The 26,072-nt window shown below is 38.1% G+C and overlaps 1 protein-coding gene across 7 annotated transcripts in view; it reads right to left on the bottom strand.

The window, feature by feature from the left end:
- Positions 1 to 26,072, bottom strand: part of HOOK3 (hook microtubule tethering protein 3) — a 78,673-nt gene continuing 52,601 nt past the window's right edge. For 4 of the 7 annotated variants that reach the window (XM_046905620.1, XM_040655803.2, XM_003643039.6 and 1 more), the window contains 10 exons: positions 24,988 to 25,128; positions 23,200 to 23,287; positions 18,639 to 18,644; positions 17,902 to 17,936; positions 17,040 to 17,122; positions 14,988 to 15,088; positions 13,821 to 13,925; positions 13,628 to 13,699; positions 12,147 to 12,283; positions 1 to 2,798 (listed from right to left, as the gene is read on the bottom strand). In XM_046905620.1, coding sequence (XP_046761576.1) covers positions 2,783 to 2,798; positions 12,147 to 12,283; positions 13,628 to 13,699; positions 13,821 to 13,925; positions 14,988 to 15,088; positions 17,040 to 17,122; positions 17,902 to 17,936; positions 18,639 to 18,644; positions 23,200 to 23,287; positions 24,988 to 25,128 — 784 coding nt within the window. In that variant the 3' untranslated portion in view covers positions 1 to 2,782. Of the gene's footprint in view, positions 12,284 to 13,627; positions 13,700 to 13,820; positions 13,926 to 14,987; positions 15,089 to 17,039; positions 17,123 to 17,901; positions 17,937 to 18,638; positions 18,645 to 23,199; positions 23,288 to 24,987; positions 25,129 to 26,072 lie in introns of all 7 variants that reach the window. The other 3 variants (XM_004949342.5, XM_040655801.2, XM_015280495.4) reach the window with 2 other exon arrangements.

Genomic DNA, 26,072 nt, shown 5'->3' with positions numbered 1-26,072 from the left:
TTTTATTTTATATAAGCCTTTATTTACAACTTGTTTAACAACTGTACACTCTTCTGTAACCTTGGAAGCATTAGTGTATTTGACTGGGAAAAAATATTAAACCTTTTGATTCTAATGACCATTACCGGGTATTTTTTTGTCTATGTACAGATATGTATATTAATACTGCTACCATGACAATCTGGTAGTTACACAACTCATAGATGAACCGAAATGGGAAGTTTTCATGTTTTGACACTCTATAAATCCATTACTTTACAGAAAATATATCACTGTCAACTTCACAAACAGTTACTTTGATAATTGGTCAACACTTAATTTGGGACTGTCAAACAAGCTGCTATGAAGGAAGTGGAAGAGTTTCTACACAGCATAAATGAAGTTAGTACACCAGAGACGTGCTGGAGGTCACCTCTGAGCCGCGGGCTTGCAGTCACGGCAGAGATGTGGCACTGCTCTGACCCAGGCAGCCAGCTGGACGCTGAGAGCCACCTCTCTGCACGCCTCGCCGCTGCTTCGGTGAACTCAAACACGCTTTGTCAAGCTAAACACAGTTACATATAAATGTCTTCAGGCTCAAGAACAACTGATATGTAGTTTCTAACTGCACAGACCACATGGAGAAATGAGGTACAGCTCAGCTTCAGCTTGGGACGCCCTTGCAGGCAGGTGTGACAAACAGCTATCCCCGCACACCCCGCGCAGGGCCGCCCTGGCCCCGCACCCAGCTCGGCCTGGAGAAGGGCGTGCCCAACAGAAGCTGCGCTGGCGATGGGAAACAAACTATGCCTCACACACAACAGAAAGGAGGGTTTTCTATAAAGCTTGCCCTGACACAGAACGAGGGATCGATGGCTAGGACCTGGAGAGATGAAAACCCCTTAGCTCTGCTAGGCTCAGTCCGATGGAAGTGCCGCTGGCACTGCTGCAGGAACGTGTGACACGTCACGGCCCTGATCTGTCCCGCAGGTCTCACATCGGACGTCACTGCCCCAGGTCCTGGTGGACCAGGAAAGACATATCCCCATGTGGGAGTCCTGCTGGGCTGTCAGCCGCAGGCTCCCGGTCTGCTATGGTGTCTGGCACAGTGTCCAGGAGGGAACCCGGCACACGCTTCTCACTGGGATCCTCACGCTGGCCCTCAGACTCCCACAGGGCCTGTTGCAGCCCAACCTGCCCTTCCCTGCTGAGGTGGCGCGGGGACAGGCTCTGCCTGTTCTCCAGCTCGCCTGGCACAACATCTCTGCTGCAGGGGGCACAGTGCCTGAGGGCCGAGCACCTCAGGTGTCCCAGAACAGGGCTCTGTGCGAGCCGAGCACCTCAGGTGTCCCAGCACGAGGGCGCAGCCTTTCAAGGCCCCAGGTGCCTGCGGGGACCGACGGACACACCATGCCTCCAATACAGGGGTGCTCAGGTGGAAAACAGGGCTCACCGATACACTACTGCCTGAATAAGCAAAACTATTCCTGGAGTAAGCACATGCATATATTTTTGCGGGATTAAGATCCAAGTGAGCAAGAATGGGGTTTCTCAAGAACTGGACTTCAACCGAACAAACTCAGGGTTTCCTTCGTTCGGATTCTTTTCAGATGTTGTGGAGGGCCCTGCGGCCTCATCCGGCCTGTTACATGCTAACTGCTACACAACAAACACCCTAACTTACACCACGACAGTACTCCCTTGCCTTCTGGATCTTGCCAGTACTGGGCGTCCAGCACGGAACGAAGATACAGTAGTACAAATGTGCAGATATTTAAAAATATTAAATAAGCAGCTTTTAAAAATTAATAAAGGCAGCACGAAGCACTTTTGAGTTATACTGTCTAAATATTGCAAAAATCTTATAGCTAAACTTCGTAATACAAAGAAACAGCCAAACTAGTGCAATTGGAAATGAAATAGCTAAGACTGCAATAACGAGAGGAAAAGAATAGTACAGGTAAAACATAAACAACCCAAATTATAAACTGTCAAGGACAATCTGCATAATACTGAAAGTGTGGCCAGCTTTCGTGTTTATCCCCATTCACGTACTTTCCTTGGATTGTTTAACAATTGTACACAGAGTGGAAATAAAGTTTCTGAAAGAAACAGACGACACAGCTAAAATAGATAGAGAAAAATACAACAGCCACAATCTACTGTGTATATACATCGTAAGGAAGCAGGCAGTGTCTGTGAACGAAGGACTGCACAGTCGTTTGCCTGTCTCAGAGTTTATCTGCTGAACCTTGCTCGGCTTCCTAAGGAAGATGGGCTGGCCAAGCAGCCGCTCCTCCTGGTAACACACCTCCTTGGCTTCACTTTTGATTTATTTAAAGATTCAAGGTATATCCTTTAAGGGTGCAGGTGCTTTAAAGTTTTAAGAGTCACCAAAAGGCATTCTTAGGAACTCGTTAAGACTAGACTTTTATAGTTCAGAATATGCAAATGTTGCAGGAAGTCTGTGTGTTAATGCTGTTAATCAATCAGAATTAAATGGACAGACAGAAGTAAATGTAGAGCTGACAGTGCCCTGTCAGTTTGCAGAACGCCTCCTGTAGAGTTCTGAATACTGGATTTCCGCTCTGTTAGCCCCACAGGAGACTTTGTGTGAAGAGAAAGAGTAAATGGAAGCGGGAAATGGGAAAGCCACTCCCCAAGATGGCAAGCTCCTCTGCAAGTAGATCTCCCTTTGAAATCAGATGCCCGTAAGTGTAGAACTGGTTAAGTTTTGGTTATGCAGTCTGGACAGAAAAGCAAGTCATGCACTGAACAGTCCCTGTTATAATAATGCTGCAGGTCATGCAACCACATCACTGCAAATAAAAGAATAAAGAAGAAAGTTAAAAAGCAGATAACACATTACCATCACAAAAAAAAACCAAAACCAGACAACAGAGAACAGAACAGGCATTTGTAAAGTAGCTCAGAAAGGCTGCCTCTCCTTACAGCTGTGCAAATTCACGGGGCAAACACCTTTGCCAGAGCAACTCTTAAATTAGCAGGAAGATTATATGTCAAAATTGGAAAGAGAGACAAGACAGCTTTGAACAAAACCTAAATTTAGACACAGTTCAGTAAAATTTGGACCTTTTTGAGTGAAGTCCTCCAGGGCACCATTCTCAACTAACACAGCTATGGAAACTAAGCAGGTTCTTCTGGCATTCCTGCTGCTCATGAGTATAACTAGCTGAAAAAACACAGCACAATATAAAGTGAAAGTTGCCTGTCCAATGCTGTGCACAGTCACTACTAAAACACGATCAGGGACAGAACGCTTCTGCCTGAGCCTTCAAGCTCTGACCACCAATGAATGCTTTAAATGTTTATTAAAGCTAATCCTGTGCATGATGATAAAACAGCATCAGTGCCATCTTACACTAGCAACTTCCATTAATTGCACGCAAAACCAGGTTTTAATAACAAGAAAAAGGTAGGTATTCTTGTTAAAATACACGGAGTAGGTGCCACTGAGCAGCACTAAGAGCACATCACAGTACTGTGTAAATGAAACTAAGTCTGAAGAACAACCAGATGGGTTGGCACATTGCTCTATCCTTGCTGATAACTCTTCCTCATGGCAACTGAACTGGAGAGGTGGGATAACTTTACCACCATGGCTACTGTGTTTTCAGATTGCCCCTGTAACACAGCACGGCACAGCAGTAACTGCCCCTTCTCATTTTCACTCATGGTGATGATAACAAAGAGAAAAGTATCTCCACCAAACTGAAATCATGCTGTGCAAACTGTTGCTCTCCTTTCTTCTTTCACTCTAGAACTGCATGGGGTCAAGCATGGTTTAAGGACAGTTCCTGTGACAGGAAAACCCAGAATGAAGAATGTTTATAACTAAATGCAAGGACTTGCTGAAGAAAACAAACAAACAAACAAACCTGCCCTTCAGCTGCAAGTGCTGCAGCCTGTAAATCTCTCATTTTTCCTTCTCATCCACAAACCCAGAACACTCACTATAGTTGAAAAACAAAGATACATACAGAAATCAAATGGAAAAAAATTAGAAAATCCTTTAAAAGAGCACATTCAAAGCAGACCTTGAGTGTATATTGGAGTGATTACTGTCTGCTGGAGATGTGCAGTTATGCTAGCTTTGCACTGCCTGGCTGAGTGCAGAAAGTTACAGAGTTCAGGATTAACTACATGAATATTGCTGTAGTTAGTCAATAGAAAAAGAGAAGTTCATCCTACCTAAGAACACATCTATTCTATTATGTATATATCAGCGTAATCTACTTTTTATAATTCCCCTATTATGTGGGTTGCTCCAAAAGTAATGCCCCCTATTTATTTTCACAAAAGTGACAACAGATAGGAAGATTATAATAATACTCGTAAAATAGGAGGCATTACTTTAGGAGCATCTCCTGTACATCGTTCAGACTTACTGTTAAGCAATGCTTCGGGTGTCCTGTTGTACATAAACGTGACACCACAGGTTTTTCTTTGGGACCCTAGTACTTCTAAAGAGATCTTACCAACTTTGGGCAGTATATTATCTTTCAAGGATGTATCAAATCCTCTGATTCATCTGAGTGCCCTTTTCAAACAAACAGTTCTTACATTGTTCTCAAATAACTGCCTGTTGATTTCTTTGTGTCTTCGAGTACCTCTGAAGATGAATCAATACTACAATCAATGCAATCAATCTACCTGTGAAGGCAGTAACACTTCATAAGATGACAAATGTGAAATGTAATAGTAAATTCCCTTAACATAACCCGTTGTTTCTTCTGCATCATCTCCAGACCAGGTCAGATTATTTTGCAGATGACCTGCCTGCAGAGGAGTGACATTAATTTTCTTGGCAGTCCAAAATATTCCAGTTAGAAATAACTGATGGCTAACTATTATCTTGGTGGGGTATTTCTCAGAGGGACACTTCCCTTCAGCATTCAGCATGAGAACTGATTAGCTCTACTTCATTACATGTGGTCAAACACTACCTTAGAACCTCCTTAACTTCTCTGTCATCCTGTGTTTCTTCTAGTTGCTGGGATGACTCCAGTGCACTACAGCCTCAGAAAGGACAGGAGCTTCCCCTTTCCACCAGCCAGCTCTGGAGGCACATATCAACACGCTTCCCTAACAATACTGCTCAAACAAAGCAAATGTGATCCGAAAAAACCCAACCGTATCTTATTTCAAAGCAACCATGTTTTCTCCTATTCAGTGTACGTTTGGAGTCTTAGTCTTAAGAGGGATCAGGCCTCCTAGCCAACTTGCTGACTGCAACCACTATTTTGTAGTACAGTCATCAAAGTAAGAAGAAGAACATGGCACCTTTACTTCGAGGTCTAACACTAGACTCTTTCCAAATATTTCTGCCAAGCATCTACTTTAAGTTAACTGCCCCTAGATTTCTCTTTCTGTAGATTTCTTAATGTTACTTACTGGTTTCTACAACTAAGGTTTCTTTTTCTTCCTACAGGTATTCTTTCTACATTTTCTCCATGTCATTTTCCTCTAGACTTTTTAAACGAGCCTCTCCTCATATCATCTTCCAGAGTCATGTCAATACCACTTCACATTCTTCTAATTCCTACAACTACAGAATACAAAGTGGACTATAAAATCTAAGACATGAATGGCATTATAATGTCATGTTTATCACTATTCAAAGATTTTACTGGTACTGCTAAATACAAACCTTAAGATCTCTCTCAAAACCACTCATACTCTCAAGAAATAGGTTTATTCTCCTGGTTACTAACCTTTGATGACTAAGAACTAAAATCTATGCTTTATAAAATCTGTATTACATAAGGAATGTTTTATTCAAATCCTAATGGAAAAGTCTAATGGTTTTATCACAACTATAACTCTTTATATTACTCCATCTGGGATTTTCTTTTAAAATTCCGCTCATTTTCATGACCATGCTTATAATGCAAGCTTAAAACAAGCTAACAAATGGCCTTTGTGTTGACTTTCTTATCACTTGAGGTTAGGGATAATCTTCAGTGATTCAAGTTCTGTTTGGAGAACAATGCTTACACCAATGGAAAGACTAGATCTTGCAGTATTTCGATTTGTGCTACGCTACAGCAGTTAACAGCACTTCAAAGTGCTGAAAAATAACCATTTTGCTTGTTCTGAAATGAGAGACTCTAACATCATCTGATAGTGAAGAACATCTCTAGTGTGAAGCAATGAACAGAGTCACCAACAGGAAATACAGTTCCAACTGTCCTAGCAACGTTGTCCCAACTTACCCCCTTCTAGCAATGTTAATTGCTAATCATGTAATATGGCTCATTCTCTGAGACCCAACAGCAACAAGAAAATTTTATCTGACAGAAGGAACAGGTTTCAGTCTGAAATCAACACGCAGTGCTACGGAGACTGAAGGACAAGCTCACAGTTTTCAAAATTATGTTGTATATACACAGCGAACAGCACCCATAGAAATCCTTGGTTTGCCATCAAAACCAACTAATGCAGGGATCTACTTCAGGACAATCCCATTACTTTGGTAAGGTCTAAAAGCAAAGATCAGAACATGGACTATAATGAAGTCAATGGCGGAATCATTCACTAACAACTGCTGGATGAGGACTTCCATCACAGCATTTACCATAAGCTCCTACTGACCCACTACCTAAAATATCAAACCAGAATAACTCGTTTGGGTTTGGCTATACTGCCAGGTGTTGGTATACAACATCCTATGGGACTGTTTCATCTGCCATGTTTTCTATGGCTTCTCTATCTACAGTCATTCATTCATTTTCAATCTACATTCATCAGCAAGTTCACGTATCAAATTCATTTAATGAGCTGATATATTTTAAAAATCATCTTTGTAGCCAAATATTTCAGTGAATTCACTAAAGCAGAGTCAAGCAGAAACAGAGAACAAGTCATCACAATCTCCAAACACTGCAGTAAGATTGTCAGCTGAGAAAATCTACAGGAATTTGCTATTCCAGATGAAAGAAGTCTGAGGTGGCTGTGTTTGATAATCACAGCTTCTATTTTAAATAAGGAAAGCCTCCAATACTTAAATCAACTGCGATTCAAAATTAATTAGAAAAATGAAGAGGTAGCTCCAAAGGCTCAGGTTCCACTTCTTTACTTTTAAACTACCACCATAAAGCAAAACTATGGAAGACATGTTGCTCTTCAGATTTTTGTACCTAACAGTTGTTTGCATCTGCCACCTCCACCTTCAAACCACGGAAATCAACTCCTGTTTTTACTAGCGGCCCGCACAGCTATTAACAGGCTACTGCTCTTTGAGCTTCCAGAGGGAAGGAACATCACAGGAGCAAAGTAACAAAATCAGTCATGCCATGCAGTTTCCTCAATTCCTTCAAAGTTACCAGCCTGTGCTGTAGATAGGATTCTACACAGAGCTTGGCAACTTCCTTCAGCTGTGCCCTCAGATAAACGGTCCGGCTTGCAACTAAGACTCACTCCTTGCCATATGTTGCTCCTACACCAGCACGTGCAGTATTGTGAGTCTGCTTCTTTCTCCTGACGAAAGGTACAAAGTAGGGAAGCAACATCCTTGCCAATACAGAAGAGAGTTAGATTGCTCTTACTTGGGAGGGGATGTGTCCAGGATGCATGCAGTTTTTTGTGGCTCACAACTTCATCAAATTTCATGCCTATGCCATCTTTACATTCAAACTGTTACGTTTATAATGACCCACCTCTCCATTTTAACAGAACACTAAGCATATCATAACTGCCAGCATCAGTTAACTGTTGATCTAAGCAAGGACTTCCGAAGAGGTTTTCCTCGTAAGCATGTGATTTCCTGAGATCACATATCAATCACAATCTAGCTTTCAAACTATTCTGCAGGCCCCTGAAATACGACTACTTGCTTTGCATCACTTAAGAGCTTTCCTGTCAAAGGAACCTAATCTTCTAGCTATTTATCTGCACAACACAGGTGAGGAAAATGCCTGCAAAATTTGCTAACCTTGTTTTGGAGATGGTAAAGCTTACCAGCATCGTATTACTGCAAAACAAGAGTCCACACATTCTACATAAAACACATGTGCAAAAACCCACAAGAAGTCAGCATTATAGATCTGACTTTGAGTGCAAAAATAGCTCCCTCATCAATCCTTGCAAAATGACAAAATGTCCAGGAAGAGAAAAAATCTCTTAAAAAAAAAAAAAGAGTAAAATTCAGTAACCTTTCTGTTTCATCAGAGTTAAAAAAAAAAAAAAAGCCACACTCAGGACTGTCTTCAGTCAATCACTAACCAGAATAAAATCAAGTGGTGAAATTAAAATGTTTTCCAATTATCGTATCTACAGAAAATGTCAACGTATCAGGATAACTAAATGCACTAAAAATCATCCAGGAAGCTATGAAGTGGATAGTCTAATACAGTAGAGAACTGAGGAAAAGCAAGAGCTACTTGCACCTGTCAAAATATCAAGGGCTTTAAAACTGACGGATCCTCTTAAATTTTCTTGACAGCCTGCAGACAGCACGTTCTGGTGAGATGATCATAAAGCAGCAGTATGAATTCTCAATTGTTAATTCTTTCATACGCAATGAAAAAACCGATGGTGAGCTGCTTACATGAAAAAAAAAGCCATAAAGCACTTGCAGAGCTGTTACTACCATCATCAGAACATCACAAGATTATCATTTGCTTATTTCCAAAGAGATATTGAAAAACAGCTTGTAGCCAAGATGGTATTTGATTCATTTAAATAAAATATACAGCTGTGTGCTCTGACAGTTCATTTCCCTTTGCACTGAGGGTGGGACTCACAACCCTTACGTTAGATTACTCCAGTTATCACTGCACTGGGAAAACACGTTACGATTCAATGGTTAAGTGGTGCTGTAAGAAACCTGAGCAATGTGAATGCTTTTTTTTTTTTTTTAAATGTCTGTTCATTTATGCTAACAACTTAACACGGAAGTGTAGAAACCAAACTGCACACATTCTTTACGAGAAACTACGCTTCAACTCCAAACAAAGATATCTTTGTGCATTTAATTGATATCCTTTTATGAAATTGAAATGTCCCAAGAAGACAATTATGTCATATCCTCAGCACAGTACATGGGAATGTATTCTTAGGAATTCTTCAGCTGCTTTACCACTGTCCTGGAGAACCCTTATGCTTTAAGGCCACCCTGTAATTAGACAGGGTTTTTTTGTTGTTGTTTGCTTCTGTAATATATCAGGACAGCCTATGATGTTGTTTTAACAATTATCACTACAGTTTTGATGCCAGTAGTCTGCTGCCTCCAAACAAATCTTCCTAGAAGTTTCTTAGAAGTATATATTGTACTAAGACAAGTCCTTTTTTTTTTTTTTCCTCCTATATTCTTCCACTGATCATATGAGACAGCATTCACTGCTAGCTCTTCTGCACAGGTGCTTTCTCCCTCGAGTCACACTCTGAGCCCTTATTTTTTTAATAGCACACTACTTCCAAAGCTACATAACCAGCAATATTTCTTAAGAACCATCCACATTCAATGATCAAGAATTGATGTATGCAATAAACAATAAAAGGAAAATGCTAAAGAACAAAGAATTGAATTTCTACTGATGACCATTAAAAGACTGAACAAATAACTTAATGGAACAGGATAGAAAGAAATTATCTTCAGAAGTATACCTACTTAATGCAAGTTCTGTTGAATACACACTTCAGTGTGTTTTCAACATATCATTTTATGGGAAAAGGAAAGCCCAGTCAAAAAGAGGAGACTCCTCCAGAATAGAAAAATAAGCTAGCAACCGTGAAGAGAGGAAAGAAGCCATGACTAAAAGCTAAAGTACAAATACTGGTCAGAAGCTCTGCCATCTCCCAGCCATCAGAGGCATCTGTCTGTCATCAGAACTTTGGGGGCAAAGTGGTAAAATAGAAGTTAGAATAATAAAAGCAAGTAGTTTTATTTTAGTGCACAGACTGCATTTAAGTTATGGTGGGCATGCATCTAATTAATAGCAACAACAAATGGATTTTTTAGACAAATTTATAAGATAACACTTCCCACTAAGGTCACGGTATTTCTTTCTTTCACAAGTTTGCTTTGGCAGTTTGATAACATTAAAATAAAGATGGAGTTTTAGCTATTTTTATGTTCTTCCTCTAGGAAGCTGCACTCTCAAACAAGAACAAAAAACTCACTTTACTCCTGTTCACACAGGAGACAAGTAAGAAGTTCCAGACAGAAAGAAGTTCTTCAGATGACTACAATGGATTGCACGAAAAAAAGATCAGTAAAAGACTTCACACAAACAGTGGTCACTTTAATACCTACGATTTCATGATTTACCTAAGACTTTTTTGTCCTGCTAGCATTCAGCATCTCAGTAAGAGACACAAAAGGACAGAAATTGTCCTAAACTGCCTTTACATCGTTACTTTTCTGCACACACGAACATACCTTTGCTGTCTCAGCTTTATCCTGCAAGTATAGCCCAGATTTCTCTTATGTTGAACTAATAAAGAGAATTTTTAGAAAATTAAATTTTTGTCCAAACGTGAAGCATAGAAGACAAATCTATATGCAGAGAACAGACTTCCTATGCTTTTGGTATGACTGCAGAAAAAGATCAGAGCTGAAGCTTTTTCAGATACATACTGAAAGTGTTCTAAGCTTAGATTAAAACAGATGATGTACTTGAGGATAAAAGAGTACCTACAAGTGTCATTCACCTGTTCCTTGCCCTTTAATCCAGGTGTGCTTGTTTAATGATGCTTTGCCCACACCGTCTATCTTGTGAATTAATACAGTGCTTCAGATGCTCAATGAATTGTAGTATGGGTATTTATGAAAAAATGTCTCCATTGGGAAGGGCATTAAAATAAGCTAAAAGAATAAATATAGAAACTGGACTGCGTGTGGCATTAGGCTACAAACAGTCCCTAAATTATAAATGTTTAAAATAAGATGTACTACACAAAAGCTTCCATCAATACTCAGGTCTTTTGTGTCTGACCATTCTTTGGAAAAAAAAACGATAGCAGGAGCACAGAATCACTCAAGGAAGAAGAAGAACTTTGTAGGATCAGGGCCTAAATTAATAATAGGAGCCACCATCCACCTGACTGATCAATATGAAGGTAACAGTAACATATGATCAACCAGCTACACGCTAAGAAGGTAGCAAAACACAGCCAGCTTTCAGCAAAGTCAGCAACATGCTCACCTGAAGGCACTGGTACCATTAGTAAGGCAACAGATACAATTATACCCTGAATCAACATATTAAAAGCAAGTTGCTTAGCAGGGGATGACAAGTGAAATACAGTAACATCAACAACATTAACTTAGGCCTTGATCCATTAGGTACTGCAAGTCCAAAGCAGTAAAATTTTAATAAAAATGCCTTTTTTTAAAATGGAAGATGCAGTAGCATATTAAAGCACTTCAAATATCTTTCAGTTTTTTTAATACTACGTATTATGCATATAACTGATCAAGAAGAATGTGACAAACTATTTGAAAATATTCAGTTCTGCCAGCAAATAGATAACACTAGTGAATTAAAAAAACCTTAAAAAAAAAAAAACATCCTGCTTCCCTACTCAACACCAAGAACAAGAGGAAACTTATATATAAGAGATCAAAAATTAAAAAAAATTTTAAAAGGTAATTTTTGTTGCCAGTAAGTCTTTCAGATGCAAACATATTTTACAATAATACTATATACTAATTTTGCATTCCTGTTACGAGTTTTCAGTCTTCTTTGAAGCAACTGGTTAGCACACTTTTAAAGGTCTAATTTCTTTTAAACAAAGGCAGCCTTGTAAAGTGTGACAACTCTTGTAGGCACAAATATATTAACTGTGACAGGAAATGTACACTGTTAGACAACCCATAGGAGGCTTTTCATAATAGACCAGGCTTCATATAAACTTACGAGGTTCCGTTATTGTACGGCTAGATGTTTTCAAAACTTTGGCACATTCAGAAAAATGCAGAGAGAGAGAGACAAAGAGAGAGATGGACTCCCAAAAGTATAAGTAAAGGGCTTTATAGAACAATGAGAAATCATAATAAAATCCTTTCCTGAACTGTAAAATAAGGGTGGTAACACAGGAAAGAGAGAAAAAATGCTGGTTCCTTTTCCTTGAATGTTGTCATTTGCAATAGAAGTGGCCTGAATCACAGGACAATTTTCTTTCTAGGGTCTAGGCTTCTCTACCTTGCAGTTGCTGGCTGGACATGACCAGGGTATGATCTCCTTGTGCTCGTGGCTTGCCTTTGTCTAGCCAGGAAGGACTGTCCTGAGCCTGTACTAGCCAGCCTGTCTTCTGCTGCTTTTTTATGCAGAGTCATCCCCTGTGGACAAAAGGAAACTTCTCAGAAGACAAAAATAAAAACACAACACTTGACAACTTTATTCATTTATATTTTATCACCTCCAGCAACACTGAGTTGTTTTGAATTTCAAACATAAAGCATCACATTTTTAAGGGCATGACAAAGACATTCCTCCTGATCCTTTACAATGTCCTCTATTTTTTCCAATTAATGTCCAAATTTGGAGGAAACTGTTGAGAAGCAGGTCCCTTTGGATTCCCATATCTGACAAAATGCTTTTCCACGTAAGCCCATGGTGACCGGACAAACCTTTTCAGAAGTCCCTCCCCTCATCACCTAACCCCTCTTTAGCATGCTGAACTAGAAAAGCACTTGGCTTTTGAAAACAATGAAATTATTTATCTCTGCACCAGCTCATACAGCAGGAGCACATCTTGAAAATGTGTTTCCAGTGGGAGCAAATGCAAGGAGAAAATGAGAGATGTTATGGATTGTGTACAGAAGTAAAGGCTAATTAGAAAAAGACATACACAAAACCATCAACACTCATCTTGGCATTCATGACTGATTACTGAACACATCTCTTTATTCAGCCCTGTATTCTGCGCATCAGTGGTAGTAATGCAACAGATCTGGTCAAGGACACTAGTCACTTGAAAATCCCTTCAATATTTAAAGGATTCAAACACTTTTCTTAAGTACTATTTTTGCCTTACTATTCATGAACATAACAAGAACACAGAACAGCAAGAAGAGAATTCTTCTGAAAGCGAGGAAGAATTTGAACTTCATGGTGAAGGAGAATGAAAAATGGATGTTAGCTGGGTCATAGCAGAACAGCAGCTTCAATGCAGCCACATTCTACCAAGGAGATTTCTTTAATGCATTTGTTGAAGGTGAAAAATGTCTCCGCACAAATACCCAGCAAAAGCTGTGTAGCTCCTTCCTTATACTCTGAACAGTTTAAGGGGGTGCCAGGTCCATGTTCACCCTTCACTTGGGACTAAACTTGTACCAAGGTTAAAGAGGTTGCTTGTCAGAGTGCTTACTGCAGTAGTAGACTGTATTGTTTCCTTTTGCCCCTTCATTAGAAACAATGAGAAGAATCAAAGTAAGAAATTCAGGCACTGGAAAACAGTATACTGGAGGGCTAGAACTACAAGATGGAAATTGGAGGCTTCCAGCTTACCCCATTGTCATCAGAGGAATAAACTCTTGCATAGTAAAAACTTTAAAGAATTAGGAAACATAGAAACAAATGCTTTGTGTGTTGGAAAACACTTTTCAAACAACAACAACAACATGTAAATAAATGAGGCATTTTATGAACAACCCACGTTTTAAAGTTTTGGAGTTTCTTACCATATTGTACCAGGCACTAACAATAAATTTCTCCTCCATTTCTCTTTGATTTTTTGTTTTTTCATACTCTTTCTATAAAACAAACAAAAGCATAAATTAAATATATATATATATATATACAATAAAGGTATTAGTCTTTATCGAGAAAACAATGAGGAAATACACATCAACAAGGAAATGTGAAGACTAGTACCTCCAGTGAATGAAACATTCTATCCCGTTCCTGCAACTGATTTTTCAGAGCCTGAATCTCAGGAGCTGCACCTTGGTTTTGCTTCGGATCTAAGGTACGGATGACCTGTAAGATAAGACCAATTTGTACTTAATAATGTGGGAGCAATAGATAAGTAAACAGAATAAAATAAAGTTTAAATTGGTAATCATGACCCTGGTAAATCTCTAATTACCCCTGGCTGTAAACTCTAAGGGCCATAACAGAGAGGAGATTGTCAAAAGTGTCCCCAAAAGGAATAAAGACAAAAAATTCATTGAGCAGTAAGAACTGAGCAGAATCCATAGCAGCTAAGAGGTCAATTTATAAACAGGCCTATCAAGTTATCTACTGCAGGTAAGACAGACATTATTGACCAAGCAGTGTGAGAAGCCCACGCCATCTAGCAACACACATAAGTGGATGCAGCCACCCATGAAGCAAAGAACTCCAAACTTCCTCTTCCTTCTCTGTCTGTGAATCTTTTTCAAAACAAGAAACACTGATGAAAGCAGAGCTTGTTGATCAAACTGTGCCAGTACTTGGTCTCAGTAAGCTACGTTTGTGTTCACAGAAGCATAACATTCAGGAAAACTGTCAGAAGTCCCCGCACAAATGCTAATTAAAAAGTAGTTTCACCCATAAAGCTTTCTTCCCTTGGTATTTTATGTGGGTGGTTCTCTGACTGGTGAAACACAGAGCAGCTATTTCACATCACTTCTTAGTATGGACATGACTTCAGCTAATCTACAGTTCTGTCACTCACAGATGCAAGTACTGATGAATTTTGATAAAGAAATAGATTGTCACAACATTACAAAGGGTTTAGCACACTTCTGACTTTTACTAAGTCAGGTTTGACTGGGTGACTTCCAGAAATCTGCTGCCATGGGTATGTAAGTTTATAGAGGCAGCAGAGGGGCATAAGCTGGATAGGCACCAAAAGGGGACAGCCATGAACACAAGAAGAGTAAAATCTGCAGAAAACGTCAATTTTGTGTACCACAACAGTAAGACGGTAAAGAAACTCAGAATTTCTTTTCCTGTTCTTACCACTGTATACACAGTTAACTTCTTTATTTTTTTTTTCCCCAGAGACTGGACATGTGGTGCAGACAGGAATCATTAATGTAGAACAAATATACTTACACTTTTGGCCTTTTCCAAATACTTTTTGTAACGCTCTTCCATTTGCTTCATTTCCTCCTCCTTCTTCCGTAAAGCTTCTTGTAATTCTTCAATTTTGAGTGCTTTATGTAAGTAGGTAGGCACATTGGAAAACAACGATTACATTATGTTTACTTTCACGAGTTCAAACAGACATTTAAAGCACATCTAGAACATACTGCAGTTAACAAAAGCTTACACAAGGAACGTAACTCAGCAGATATCATAATTTTAATTACTAAATAGCTCAGGAAAAGAACAAATGTGTACTCTTTCATATTCTCAAGCAAGAAGAAGTACACAAGTTTTATTTTAAAAAATTATGAAAAAGAAAGAGAAAGGGAATCAAATCACTGCAGTTAGTTAGCAGACTCACAAAATTTGTTTCTTAATGCATTATATATTGTGAAATATCTTGGTACTGTAATTCAGATAAAAATGAGTTTACCTATTCTACGTGAGATTAACGATTAACAGGCATGATACTCAGATACATTCAATTGCAACACCAGGCAAAAAAAATCATCAGAATTACAACATTAATATTCTCAATTTAATTTCTTCCACAGCAGTGCAGACTATAAGGACAGTTTCACTGCAAAGTCTTCTCCTGCGCTGATTAAAAAAATAAGCTGAGCCACTACAGTTTGTATAAACTACACATTTCAAAGAAAAAGACCAATTCCATCACTGTGGATCAAACAGCAGATATCATTGGTGTCTGGCTCAGACAACATTAGACAACCAGCAACTCACAGTCTGTTTGGCAGCCTTATTTTGCCATGTTCTTTCATGTCTATCCTATAGTTTTTTCTCTAAGCATTTGGAAAACACTAAGCTGGTAACAAGATCAACTCATGTTTTAGCATTCCAAAGGACAAAGTCCTGCTGAAAGTCTTCAATGATCAACAAGAGAATCATATTAGATGTCCTCCAAGATTATAAGAATTCATTTCTCATAGTGGAATTATTCTTGTGTAATGCCCAATCCTTTTGGAAACACCCAGGACAGCTAAAAGAACCTGAAGAAATAATTCACACAACTTATATCCAAAGTGTGAAGAAGTGCCAGTGTTTTTATCTCATCAGGACGAAAGGAAAAACCAGATTTTTAGAAAGTAACTACAGAAGCTTTAACATGTCTTGACTTTTAAAAGTCAGAGAGTCAGTAAATTGTTTGTACACTTAACACTAAGGCTTATAGTCCTGTTGTACTCAATAAGTTTATCATCTTCTCTTTTAGTCCCTGATCTTCAATTCCAAGTGTTCTACCATCTGCTATGACAGAATTTTACAACAGTTTTGTAGTTTTGGCTCCACACAATTAAAAATACCTTTTGTATGGAGAATTCATGCAATGAATACTGAAATTACATTTCAGTCTTCCTGGATCTCTTCATGACTATAACCTTTTTTTTTTTTTTGTCCATACCAGAGAAACTAAAATTGGTTGCATGTTTTTGCCTTGTTCTATACCGTGAGTAAGCTTTAAAACAACAACCTAGCTCCAGTAATACTTCTCAAGAAATAAACAGCATGACTGTACTAAAAATCAGTCATTAACAGCTAGATGCTAGGAGTTTGGAAACCATCTGTCTATATAATATAAAACCGACACTCTTGTTGACCACTGGCCAAGAGCTTTCTTAAATTACAACACAGTTCTAATCTGTCACCTGAAAACATACTGAAGGAATATGTATTGTCAGTAAAAATAACCTAAGGATCTTCAAAATTAAGAGAAGGAGACACAACAGTTCTGAGCAGCTAAGGTTCAATGGTAGTTGTGATACCAAGTAACTACTTCTATGGTCATTGTCATGCTGGTCTTTAACATACCATCTTCTTCATTTCGAGTATAATAAGCATTTTTTCTGGCCACCATAAATTCTGAAGAAATTAACAACAAATATCACTGCCATTTAAAATGTACATTTTGTTTAACCTGCACTTTTTACAGGCATTATAATTAAAGATGTCACAAATGAGACATTTTACAAAGAAAAGGAATAGACTGAATGCCAGTAAACTCACAACTGTTATTGCATCTCGGTTCCAAATCCTCAATAATCGCTCGTTTCTTCTGTAGCTCATTATTAGCCTCATGGAGCTTCTCACTGTTACAAATCAAAAAGGCACATACTGTTTTCCCAATATACTTATTGTGATTGAATGAACATTAAATGATGTATAAGAAAACTCAAATAGCCATATATTTTTTACGGCATTACTGATTTTTGCTGTGGGGCACATGGACAAAAGACAGGTATATCAATGTCACTGTGGAAACATTTATAATAAGCTGAAAATTATTATAGTATATGGAGAAAAAGCAGCCTCATTCCCAGTCCAAAATCAGAAACTTACTTTAGAACTTACAGTAAATTGTGCAACCAATACCTAAAATGAATACTGGTAACTGAGATTACAGTAAGAAAGAATGGCTGAACCCCAAAGCAACAGAAACTATGTGAGCAACTTAGCAAACAAAAAAAAGTGAGCATCTCTTCACATTTTAGAAAGTAGAAATAGTAGAACAAAATAATAGCACTTCCTAAAATGTTCCTTTATGCCCTATTAAAATGCAAAGAAATTATTTTTGTTTACATTAACATGTTTCCCTCAGAAAAAAATAACTTACTCTTCTTACACAATGTTAGGCAATGTGTTCTAATTACCACAAAATGATGGTTCACTTATAGCTTTTACTGTTTTGTCAAGGGTTTTCTATGAAATGAAAATAATATCCAAATACCAGGTTCCTTAACTCTCCTGTGCAAAGCAGTTTCTCTTACTCGTATAGCTTCTAGGTGCATTATTCATGAGTGTCTGCCTTCCCTACCATATGGAAAACACATTTTAAATGGAAAGCAAAAAAGACTAACACAATACTTACAGATGTTCTTCAAGTTTCTTTTTCAGAAGAACTGACTAAAATAGAAAGTTAAATGTGTTACTTTAATATATTCTGGTGCTTTAACCTAATTTCAAAATTATTTTTAATATACGATTTTGACATTCTAACCACAATCCACCTTTTTACTTCACTCAGATTTAGATCACAATTGTAAATCTGTCCTCTGTGGTAGCAACCCTTTCCTCGACAGCTGTATGACTACTCTGAAAGTAGAATGCTTCATATTTTCACAGATATTTCCCCAGGAACTAGATCAATATAGGCAAGATCCATAAAGGATAATGTTCTTTAGCAGTTTTAATTAGACTTAACAAATTAACCTGAAATAGAGAGTGCAGCAAAATTCACTTGAAGAGTAGCCTTAGCAATATGGCAAAGCAATCTGAATGAAGATGTGTAGTAAGTTAGTTGAAACAAATTCCTATTCCCACAGAAACTAGAAGGAACAGAGCGTTTTGAACAACTGATATTTTTACAACTTTTCTGTTTCTCATCTCTACTGACATGTAAAAAAATATCATACAACTTACAGTGTTCCACTTTATGGTTAATTCACATTTCGATAAGCTCTTTAAGTAAAAGCTTCAAAGTAAATTTTATTTTAACCTTAAACTCACTTCATACACAGTGAGTATCTTTCAAAAAAAAAAAAAAAAGAGATCAATAATTGTCTATGAACTGACAGTAGTGTTAAGTAAATAGAAAGCCATACTCACAATAGCCTTGAGCAGAAGCACATGCCAAGAAACAGAGATGACATTAGTACAAAGCAAAACAGCAACCAACAGAAGAAACTATTTAGAAAGTACTTGAACAGAAAAGTTGAAGCTATGCATATTTTCAGGCATGCACATTTTTCTTCTCCGTTCTCATCAGCTGTTTCATACTGCAACATTTTCTAAAACACACTACTAAAAAGTATAGAAATAGTAAAAAGAACATTTATAAATAATCAAACCAAAATTTCAAAGGAGAACAACTGCTTTTTGTAAGGCCATTTAAGAAAAAAAAATAATACAAGTAACTTAACAAGGGAAAATATGCAGTCTATTGAGCTACCACCATGATAAAGAGATGCATGCGTTCTCCTGGGCTGATTATGAACTGTGCCTTTTTTTCCACACAGATCAAGTACAAGACAAATGCAAAGTACTAAATCAGAATCTCCATTTTGTTTTGTGCTTATCCTACACCAAGCAAAGTGGAACTCTAGCAGGTGACAATTGCTCTAGAATACCATCATCAGCAAACTCCACTGAATATCCTCCAGTGGTCTTTCAGCACGTTTTGACATCCAGCCAGTAGGAACAATTACAGAGTGCATCACCCCCAAATGTTAGGTTTGTTACAGGTAAAGGCTTCCAAATATTGACTTTGATCAAATTCCTGGATCACGTTTTATGATTTTCAACTTCCAATGTGTAAGTCAACTTCAAAGTTGCATTTCCTTATTGCTCTATAATAAAATGGGGGAGTATGCAAAAATAAGCCAACATGACTCCACTGAGTATAGATTCATAAATTTAGAGCAGCTAGGAATCTGCAGGTTTTGACTACTTTGCTTTTTCTTTTCCTGGTTCTCTGAACAACTACTGCATCACCAGTTCTTTAGTGACAACAGATCTTTCTTGGTCAGAAAGTATTTAAATTGGAAAGGTCACTTATGTCTGACCACTTGGAGCATTACCCATTGGTTTAGACAAGAAAAGAAAATTGGGCAGCAGCGACTATTTATTTTCCAAAGGCTTCTAAGAAAATTAAAAGTGATCTCAGCTTTTGTTTTGAGGATCCTTACGTTACATTTGGATACGGATTGGTAGAGACACCAATGAGCAGGGAGTAACTTGCTTCCCATCCAGATAGATCAAATGTTATCACAAGCAAGAAGCTTTCACAGCACATGCCATTAAAAGAAGCTAGACTGAGTTACTCAGACAGAGTAATTTCCCAAGACACAAGAAGGAAAAAAAAAAGGACAAAAGGTAAAACATGCAGCTTTACCAGCCTAAAGACATATATTCTTTAAATAAGATAGATAAATTCAAATGAATTACTCTATAACTGGGCAAACATTACATTTTTCTTTTTAATGTCTCAGTCAGTTTCAAAGTCACATATCCAAATCTTCTGCTACTAAGAAATGGTATAACTGCTGTTCTCTCATAGGAAGGCCAGTATCTTGAAATACCAGTAAGAAATGAAGCTTCATCTAGTCTTTAAATAGCTTCATGATGAACTTCACAGGTTTCACTTGTTCATAATAGAAAAACACTTCTTGAATAAAACTGCAAAAATCAACAATAACTAGCAGGTTAGTTATTTTCTCCCTATGCTAATGAGTTCCATTTGCAAAACACTAACAGAAACCACTAATGAAGTGATTTAGAAAAGCTATTTTCCCCAATATTTAATTGCTATCTGCCTTTGCATCTAAAACACCTACAAAAATAAAGCCTTTTTCTTGAAAATTTATGAATACTTAATTGCATACAGGCCAAGAAAAGCATTCTTTCTCCTTTCTGGGGTCTAAATTTGGCTTTGTTCTGTACGTTAAGGCTGCAGGCGATGACTGTGACCTGGCTTGAGGTTAGGCTAACTAAACACGATGAGAGAAACTATAGCACAACTTGAGAAAATTGCCTGATACAACAGCTAACAATGTCAGAAGCTGAGAAAAGTTGTGAATAGCACCAGGGTGGTCAGATTTCACAGACAGGTAGGAGTAATGAGCAAAGCTGCTGACTTCACAAGAAACCAAACAGATAAAGGAATTCTGGGGACCTGTCAGGGAGAAGCTAAGTCAAGAGGACATAGTAACTGTATTAACAATAGCATATAAAGCCAGGATTGCCTATGTAACAGTACAAAAAATCCCCAATTTGTTACAGATTTAGCAGAACTTAATTAAGAGGAGTGGAAGTATTTGAAGGTTAGTTGTTTATTTAGGACTCTACTTACAGTAGGCAGAAAAAGAGAGCACAAGCAGGAAGAAAAGGAGCGATAAGGCATGCAAATGACATAATAAGCCTGTCTGGAGTACTTGTTGAGTGGCCCTACACATGTACATGCTCTGAAAGGCAACAAATCAAGCCTGCTATTCTGACACACCATGGATGTTTCACTTGATATGGTAGTCTGGAAGATCAGGGTAAGGAGGCCATTCCCTGGCTAGCAAAGGAGTACCCAGAAGGGACTACTCATGAATCCCAACGTGCTGCATCAGTGCCCATTACAGGCCTAACCACACTGATGTCTTGCCAACATCCTTTCCATTGCACCTTCAGTACAAAAATCAAATAGCATCCCAACCTGGATCTCAGGAATGACATTTGCCTGGGTTAGAAAAATACTTTTTCTGCTTCTTGAGCATGCCTAAAACTTATTTCAGCTTGATAACAAACAAAACTAAAGGAACAACAACAACAACAACAAAAAAAAAAACCACAAAAAACAAAACAAAACAAAAAACAATAATGAGAATACAAACAGAACCTTCAGTTTTCAAGGCTGTTCATATTTACATTGCAAAGTATGCAAAAGCAAGGATTTCAATGCCCTGCTGCAAAAGTAGCGAAAATCAGAAAAAAGTTGGTCAAAGTGATGCAACAATGAACTGCATGCTGTGCGCCTTCTTATTTCTGTTCTCATGGTTCTGAAGAATCACTTTTTTTAAGGATAGTTTATGGATAACTTCAAGATGTCCCAGTACAACCTGATTACCCTTGATACTGGGTTTAATTCTGAGGTTTGCCACACTCTGTGTTAGACTGGATGAGGTGTCTATCAATGCAGATGTTTTTGCAACCTCAACTAATCTGATTCTACACTCTTTTGCTTCTTTAGGAGAAGTGAAGGCCTGTGTACTGAGCTCAGCAAAACAGGCCAAGAGGTTAGTGTTTATGTATCACGATTGGCTTGGTCAGACCTACACAGAAGTGAGGAAAGCAGCTAATTGATAATGAACTCCAGCTCTGCTTAGCACACCTGTTTGGTACACAAACAGCACACTGTACCATGGTGCTGTTTTACTACTAGCATAATCACCTCACATGATGGCTACACAGGGTGCAATCAGTCCAGCCCTGTAAGCAAGCTGCAGACATGCCCTAAGCTACAATCCAAATGACAGCTTTATAAAGGAACAGAAATCCAATGCAGTAAATAATGCTGAATTCAATTAGATAGGGACCATTTACAATACACAGTATTAGAGAATAATGTTTTCATATTCTTGTTCATCCCGAAAAAATCAGATTTTGGTAAATGCAAAATTGAAACAAGAATGCAAAGAATATCTCAAAATCATAAATTAGTATGAACGTATTTTAAAATGCAGTCTAAAACACATTCTAAATTACTTAGGAAAATAATCTTAATTGAGCCAGATTATTGTCTTTACTTTCATGCAGTTTATTCTAAAAATTAATGGGATAAGTTAAATTAAAAACTCTTAAATGAAAATAAGCAGCTAGAAGATCCGTCATTTTTCAATATAAAGCAGTTAAAACAAAAATACAAAAATAGAATGCAACACATTACAACTTGTTGCCAGTCAGCAGGGGAATACACTGGTATTGTGAGTGCATGCTGTAAAAATATATCCTCCTGCAAATCACTGTTTTCAAGAAAGTTACAGAACTTCTTGTGTCAAATACAGGAGGTGGCAAAAGCATTTTTGAGTGGAAAACTGGAAGTTGTTCTTTACACTAACCTGCCATGGCGTGTACTTTCATATTTAAAACAAAAGTAACTGCATTATGTTAAGTGACTAATCATTTGCCATTTTCAGTTTTGGCCTGCCCAGCTTCTTGCAGTAGCTGATACATTAAAAAAAAATTACAGGGTGTCCACCAGCAGGAAGGATTTTAAATTCCACTACTTAAACAAAAATATCTTCAGATATTTTATTAAGATGTGGAGAATTAACATGTCCTTAATCCCCCTCAGAAGTCTCTATTCTAACTATATAACTTTATACAATGCTGTGTTTGGTATTGGAACAGACAAAATTTTATCAAATAAAACATATTTGATACTTTCTCTGCATAGAATGTCTATATCTTTTTCCTACAGAAATGCCTTTTTTTGTCTTATATTCTATTTAAAGAACAATCTAGTGTTAAGACAATAACAAAGAATATGCTAAACACAGCAGCAATAAGAAATTCCTGGCAGTCTGATCCTTTACTAAATAACAAGCAGAAACTTCTACAAAAAGTTCTACATTTAAATCACTGCAGCTACTTGAACGTAAGTTTGATATAGATTTCTACTTACATCTTCAGCTTTTGAATCTTGATCTTGCAAAGATTTTTGTAGTTCTTCAACCTGGGACTGCACTTCAAGAAGCCTCTGATTTACCAATCTATGAAATAGGTAAAATTTTGTTTCTCAGAAAACAACAAAAAATTTGAAGATGATGCCTAATTTACATAAGAGATGTAATGCTGCATTTTATTCACTAAAAATTTACAATAGAACTTAGTTCCAGGGATCAGAGTTGGCAGCCCCCCAGAACATTTTGATAATTTTCCAAGTCAGTGTTTGATGTAAGTCGTAAGAAATTATTTCCATATATACACAAGAAGAGTTTCCAAATCTTTTTGACTTTCTGTGTGAGGACAACCACTTTACTGACCTTATGTAGTCACAGAACCCTAACAACGTGCAGGCTGGTAAAGACCTCCTGAGTTCATCTAAATCTGACTTCTTCCTTGAAGCAGGTTCAAGTACAGCAGACTGCTTTAATGTTGAGGTCTAGATACCACTAAGGATAGAAGTTGGACTATTTTTTTGTGCCTCTCTTCTAAGTTTCTTTTTGACATATTTTTCCTTTTGTATTCCTTCAGAATCTCCTGTACTCAAAGTAGTTTCCATTGCCTCTTGTACTTCCAATGTCAACCAGCTGCCCTCTTTACATGTTCCCATTATGCGGATGTATATCACAGAATGATCTCCCGTCATCTTCTCTGCAGGCTGAACTAACCCTGTCCTCAGTCCTACCCCTCATGATATGTTCCAGCATCCCTCACCTCAGCGCTCCTGTATGTCCATGTCCTTCCTATACTGATATGTCCAAAACTACATGCTATATCCAGATGTAGTCTTGCAAGTGCTAATGACATGTGAAGGATCATTTTTCCCAACTAGCTCCCATCAGCTAATTTTTCCAGACTGTTGTTAGAGCTACTATTCACTGCAGTTGAATTTACCACTCATTCAGTGTATACATCAGTTTTCTGAATATAAAGATACTACGGGAGACTGTGATGAAGGCTTTGCCAAAGCCAGTTCCACATAGGCAGCCACCTACTTCATTGTAGAAGACAATCACATTACTCAGGCCTGAAATATTCATGCTGGCCTTGCCTGTCCCTCATATGACTAGAAGCAGATTCCAGAAGGATACATTTCACTCAGCCTGGATCCTTTTTCTTGCCCTTTTGAAGGTGAGTGTGGCATTGAGCTTTTCTCAAACTTCAAAAATTCAATCAACTATCAAGACCTTTCAAAGATTAAATGAAAAGCAGCCTTACACAAGTAAAGGTCAGCTTTACTTGCCATTACCTTAGCATACTCAGATGCATCTTGTCTGTCTCCATGGATGTCTATATCCAGGAACATGTGCAGCTGTGTTTTGAGTATTACCAAGCATGGAAACAACCTTTCTGGGCATCACATTCCAGTGTTTAGCAATGCTCAAAGTAAGGGAGTATTTTCTTACATTTAGGTAGAATTTCACACGTTTCAGTTTTTGCCTACTGCCTCTTCTGCCTCTGAAAAGAGTCTAGTTCCATATCCTGTAGGCACTTCCATCAGATATTTTTAAACACTGAAAACATCCCCCCGAGCTTGCCTTCCTTCCAGCTTGCATAGGCTCCCCATCTCTCAGATTCTTTTTGTTCTGCAGGACTTCAATCACATCCTTTTAGCATTTCACTCAATACAGTAAGTCTATGCTTTTCTTGTGCTGGGGAACCTTATGTTGGACAAAAAGTGTCAGAAGTGTAGAGTGCTGTCTGAAAAGTCAGTGACACTTGGGGGGCAGAGGACAATACCTCTTACCTGTTCTCTGTCTCCAATTCATTTTTCCGTAAATTTGCATCATCAAGAAGGCTCTGCAACAAGGCGATCTTCTCGTTGTCAGAACCTTCTTGGTTCAACTTTAAAATCTTGTTCTCATGCTGAAGACGAATGAGTTTTTCCCTAAACAATTTGAAACACAATTTTACAGACATCGTTAATGGATTACCGCAGGATGTGTAAAGATTGCGTAAAGACTGTATTTACCCACTTAAGGGAGACAACCGAAACAATAACTACGTCTTCAAGCCCCCAAATTAAAATCCAGTTAAAGGAGCTGTAAGTTTTGAAAGTAACACAGAAGAAAGTTCTCTGAATGACCCTATTAGATCTCAGAGTATAGTTGAATGTTATTAGGTAGAATACAGAAAATCTAGAGCTAAGTGCCAAGCATCAAGGGAGGTTGTAATCTCAGTTGTAAATGAACTACTGCTAGAACCTGGGGAAGCTACTTCTACTTCAGGGACTGCTTTTCCTCATGTTGCTTTGTTGATTCACTCAGGTGCAACAGACAGGCCTCAGACTGCAAAAACTTCTCATCTAGTCAGCTGGTTTCCTCCAGGAGATGGAGAAAGGTGCTTGTGAACAGATTCATGTTCTGTCATAATACGGGCGACATGAGAACAGTAGCTGCTGCTTGAATGGGTGGGCTGCCTTCCCTCTTTACCTACAGAAGCAGTAGCCCAGACCTCCAGATTAGGACCTTCCAGTACTAAGGCAGCTACTGCTACTGTCTCTGCATGGTAGGCAAGGAGGTTGAATTGAGGAGCTGTAAACTGTCTGCAGAGATGCATACTTCCATAAAATCTAGATTTCATCTTCAGGAGTGTAAAGTGAGGAGATGGTAAAATGACAAGTCTGCCCCTGGGTATTTACAGCATTCATGGCTCCTGTCTTTCACCCAGTCTTGTAGGTTTAATCGGTAACTCCATACTTCACTAATACTGCCACAAAACATTATTTTTCAATTCCTGAATAAAACTGAAAGAAATGCTCCTGAATTTAACGTGTATCAATAGAGATAGAAGAAAGTCAACTCTGTTCTACAATTAAGTTTGTAAAAAGTT

The sequence above is a fragment of the Gallus gallus genome, chromosome Z (assembly GCF_016699485.2).
Source record: "Gallus gallus isolate bGalGal1 chromosome Z, bGalGal1.mat.broiler.GRCg7b, whole genome shotgun sequence".
In the NCBI taxonomy this organism is placed as follows: domain Eukaryota; kingdom Metazoa; phylum Chordata; class Aves; order Galliformes; family Phasianidae; genus Gallus; species Gallus gallus.
Note: the sequence above shows the minus strand (reverse complement) of the source record. Positions and strands in the feature narration are given on the sequence as shown.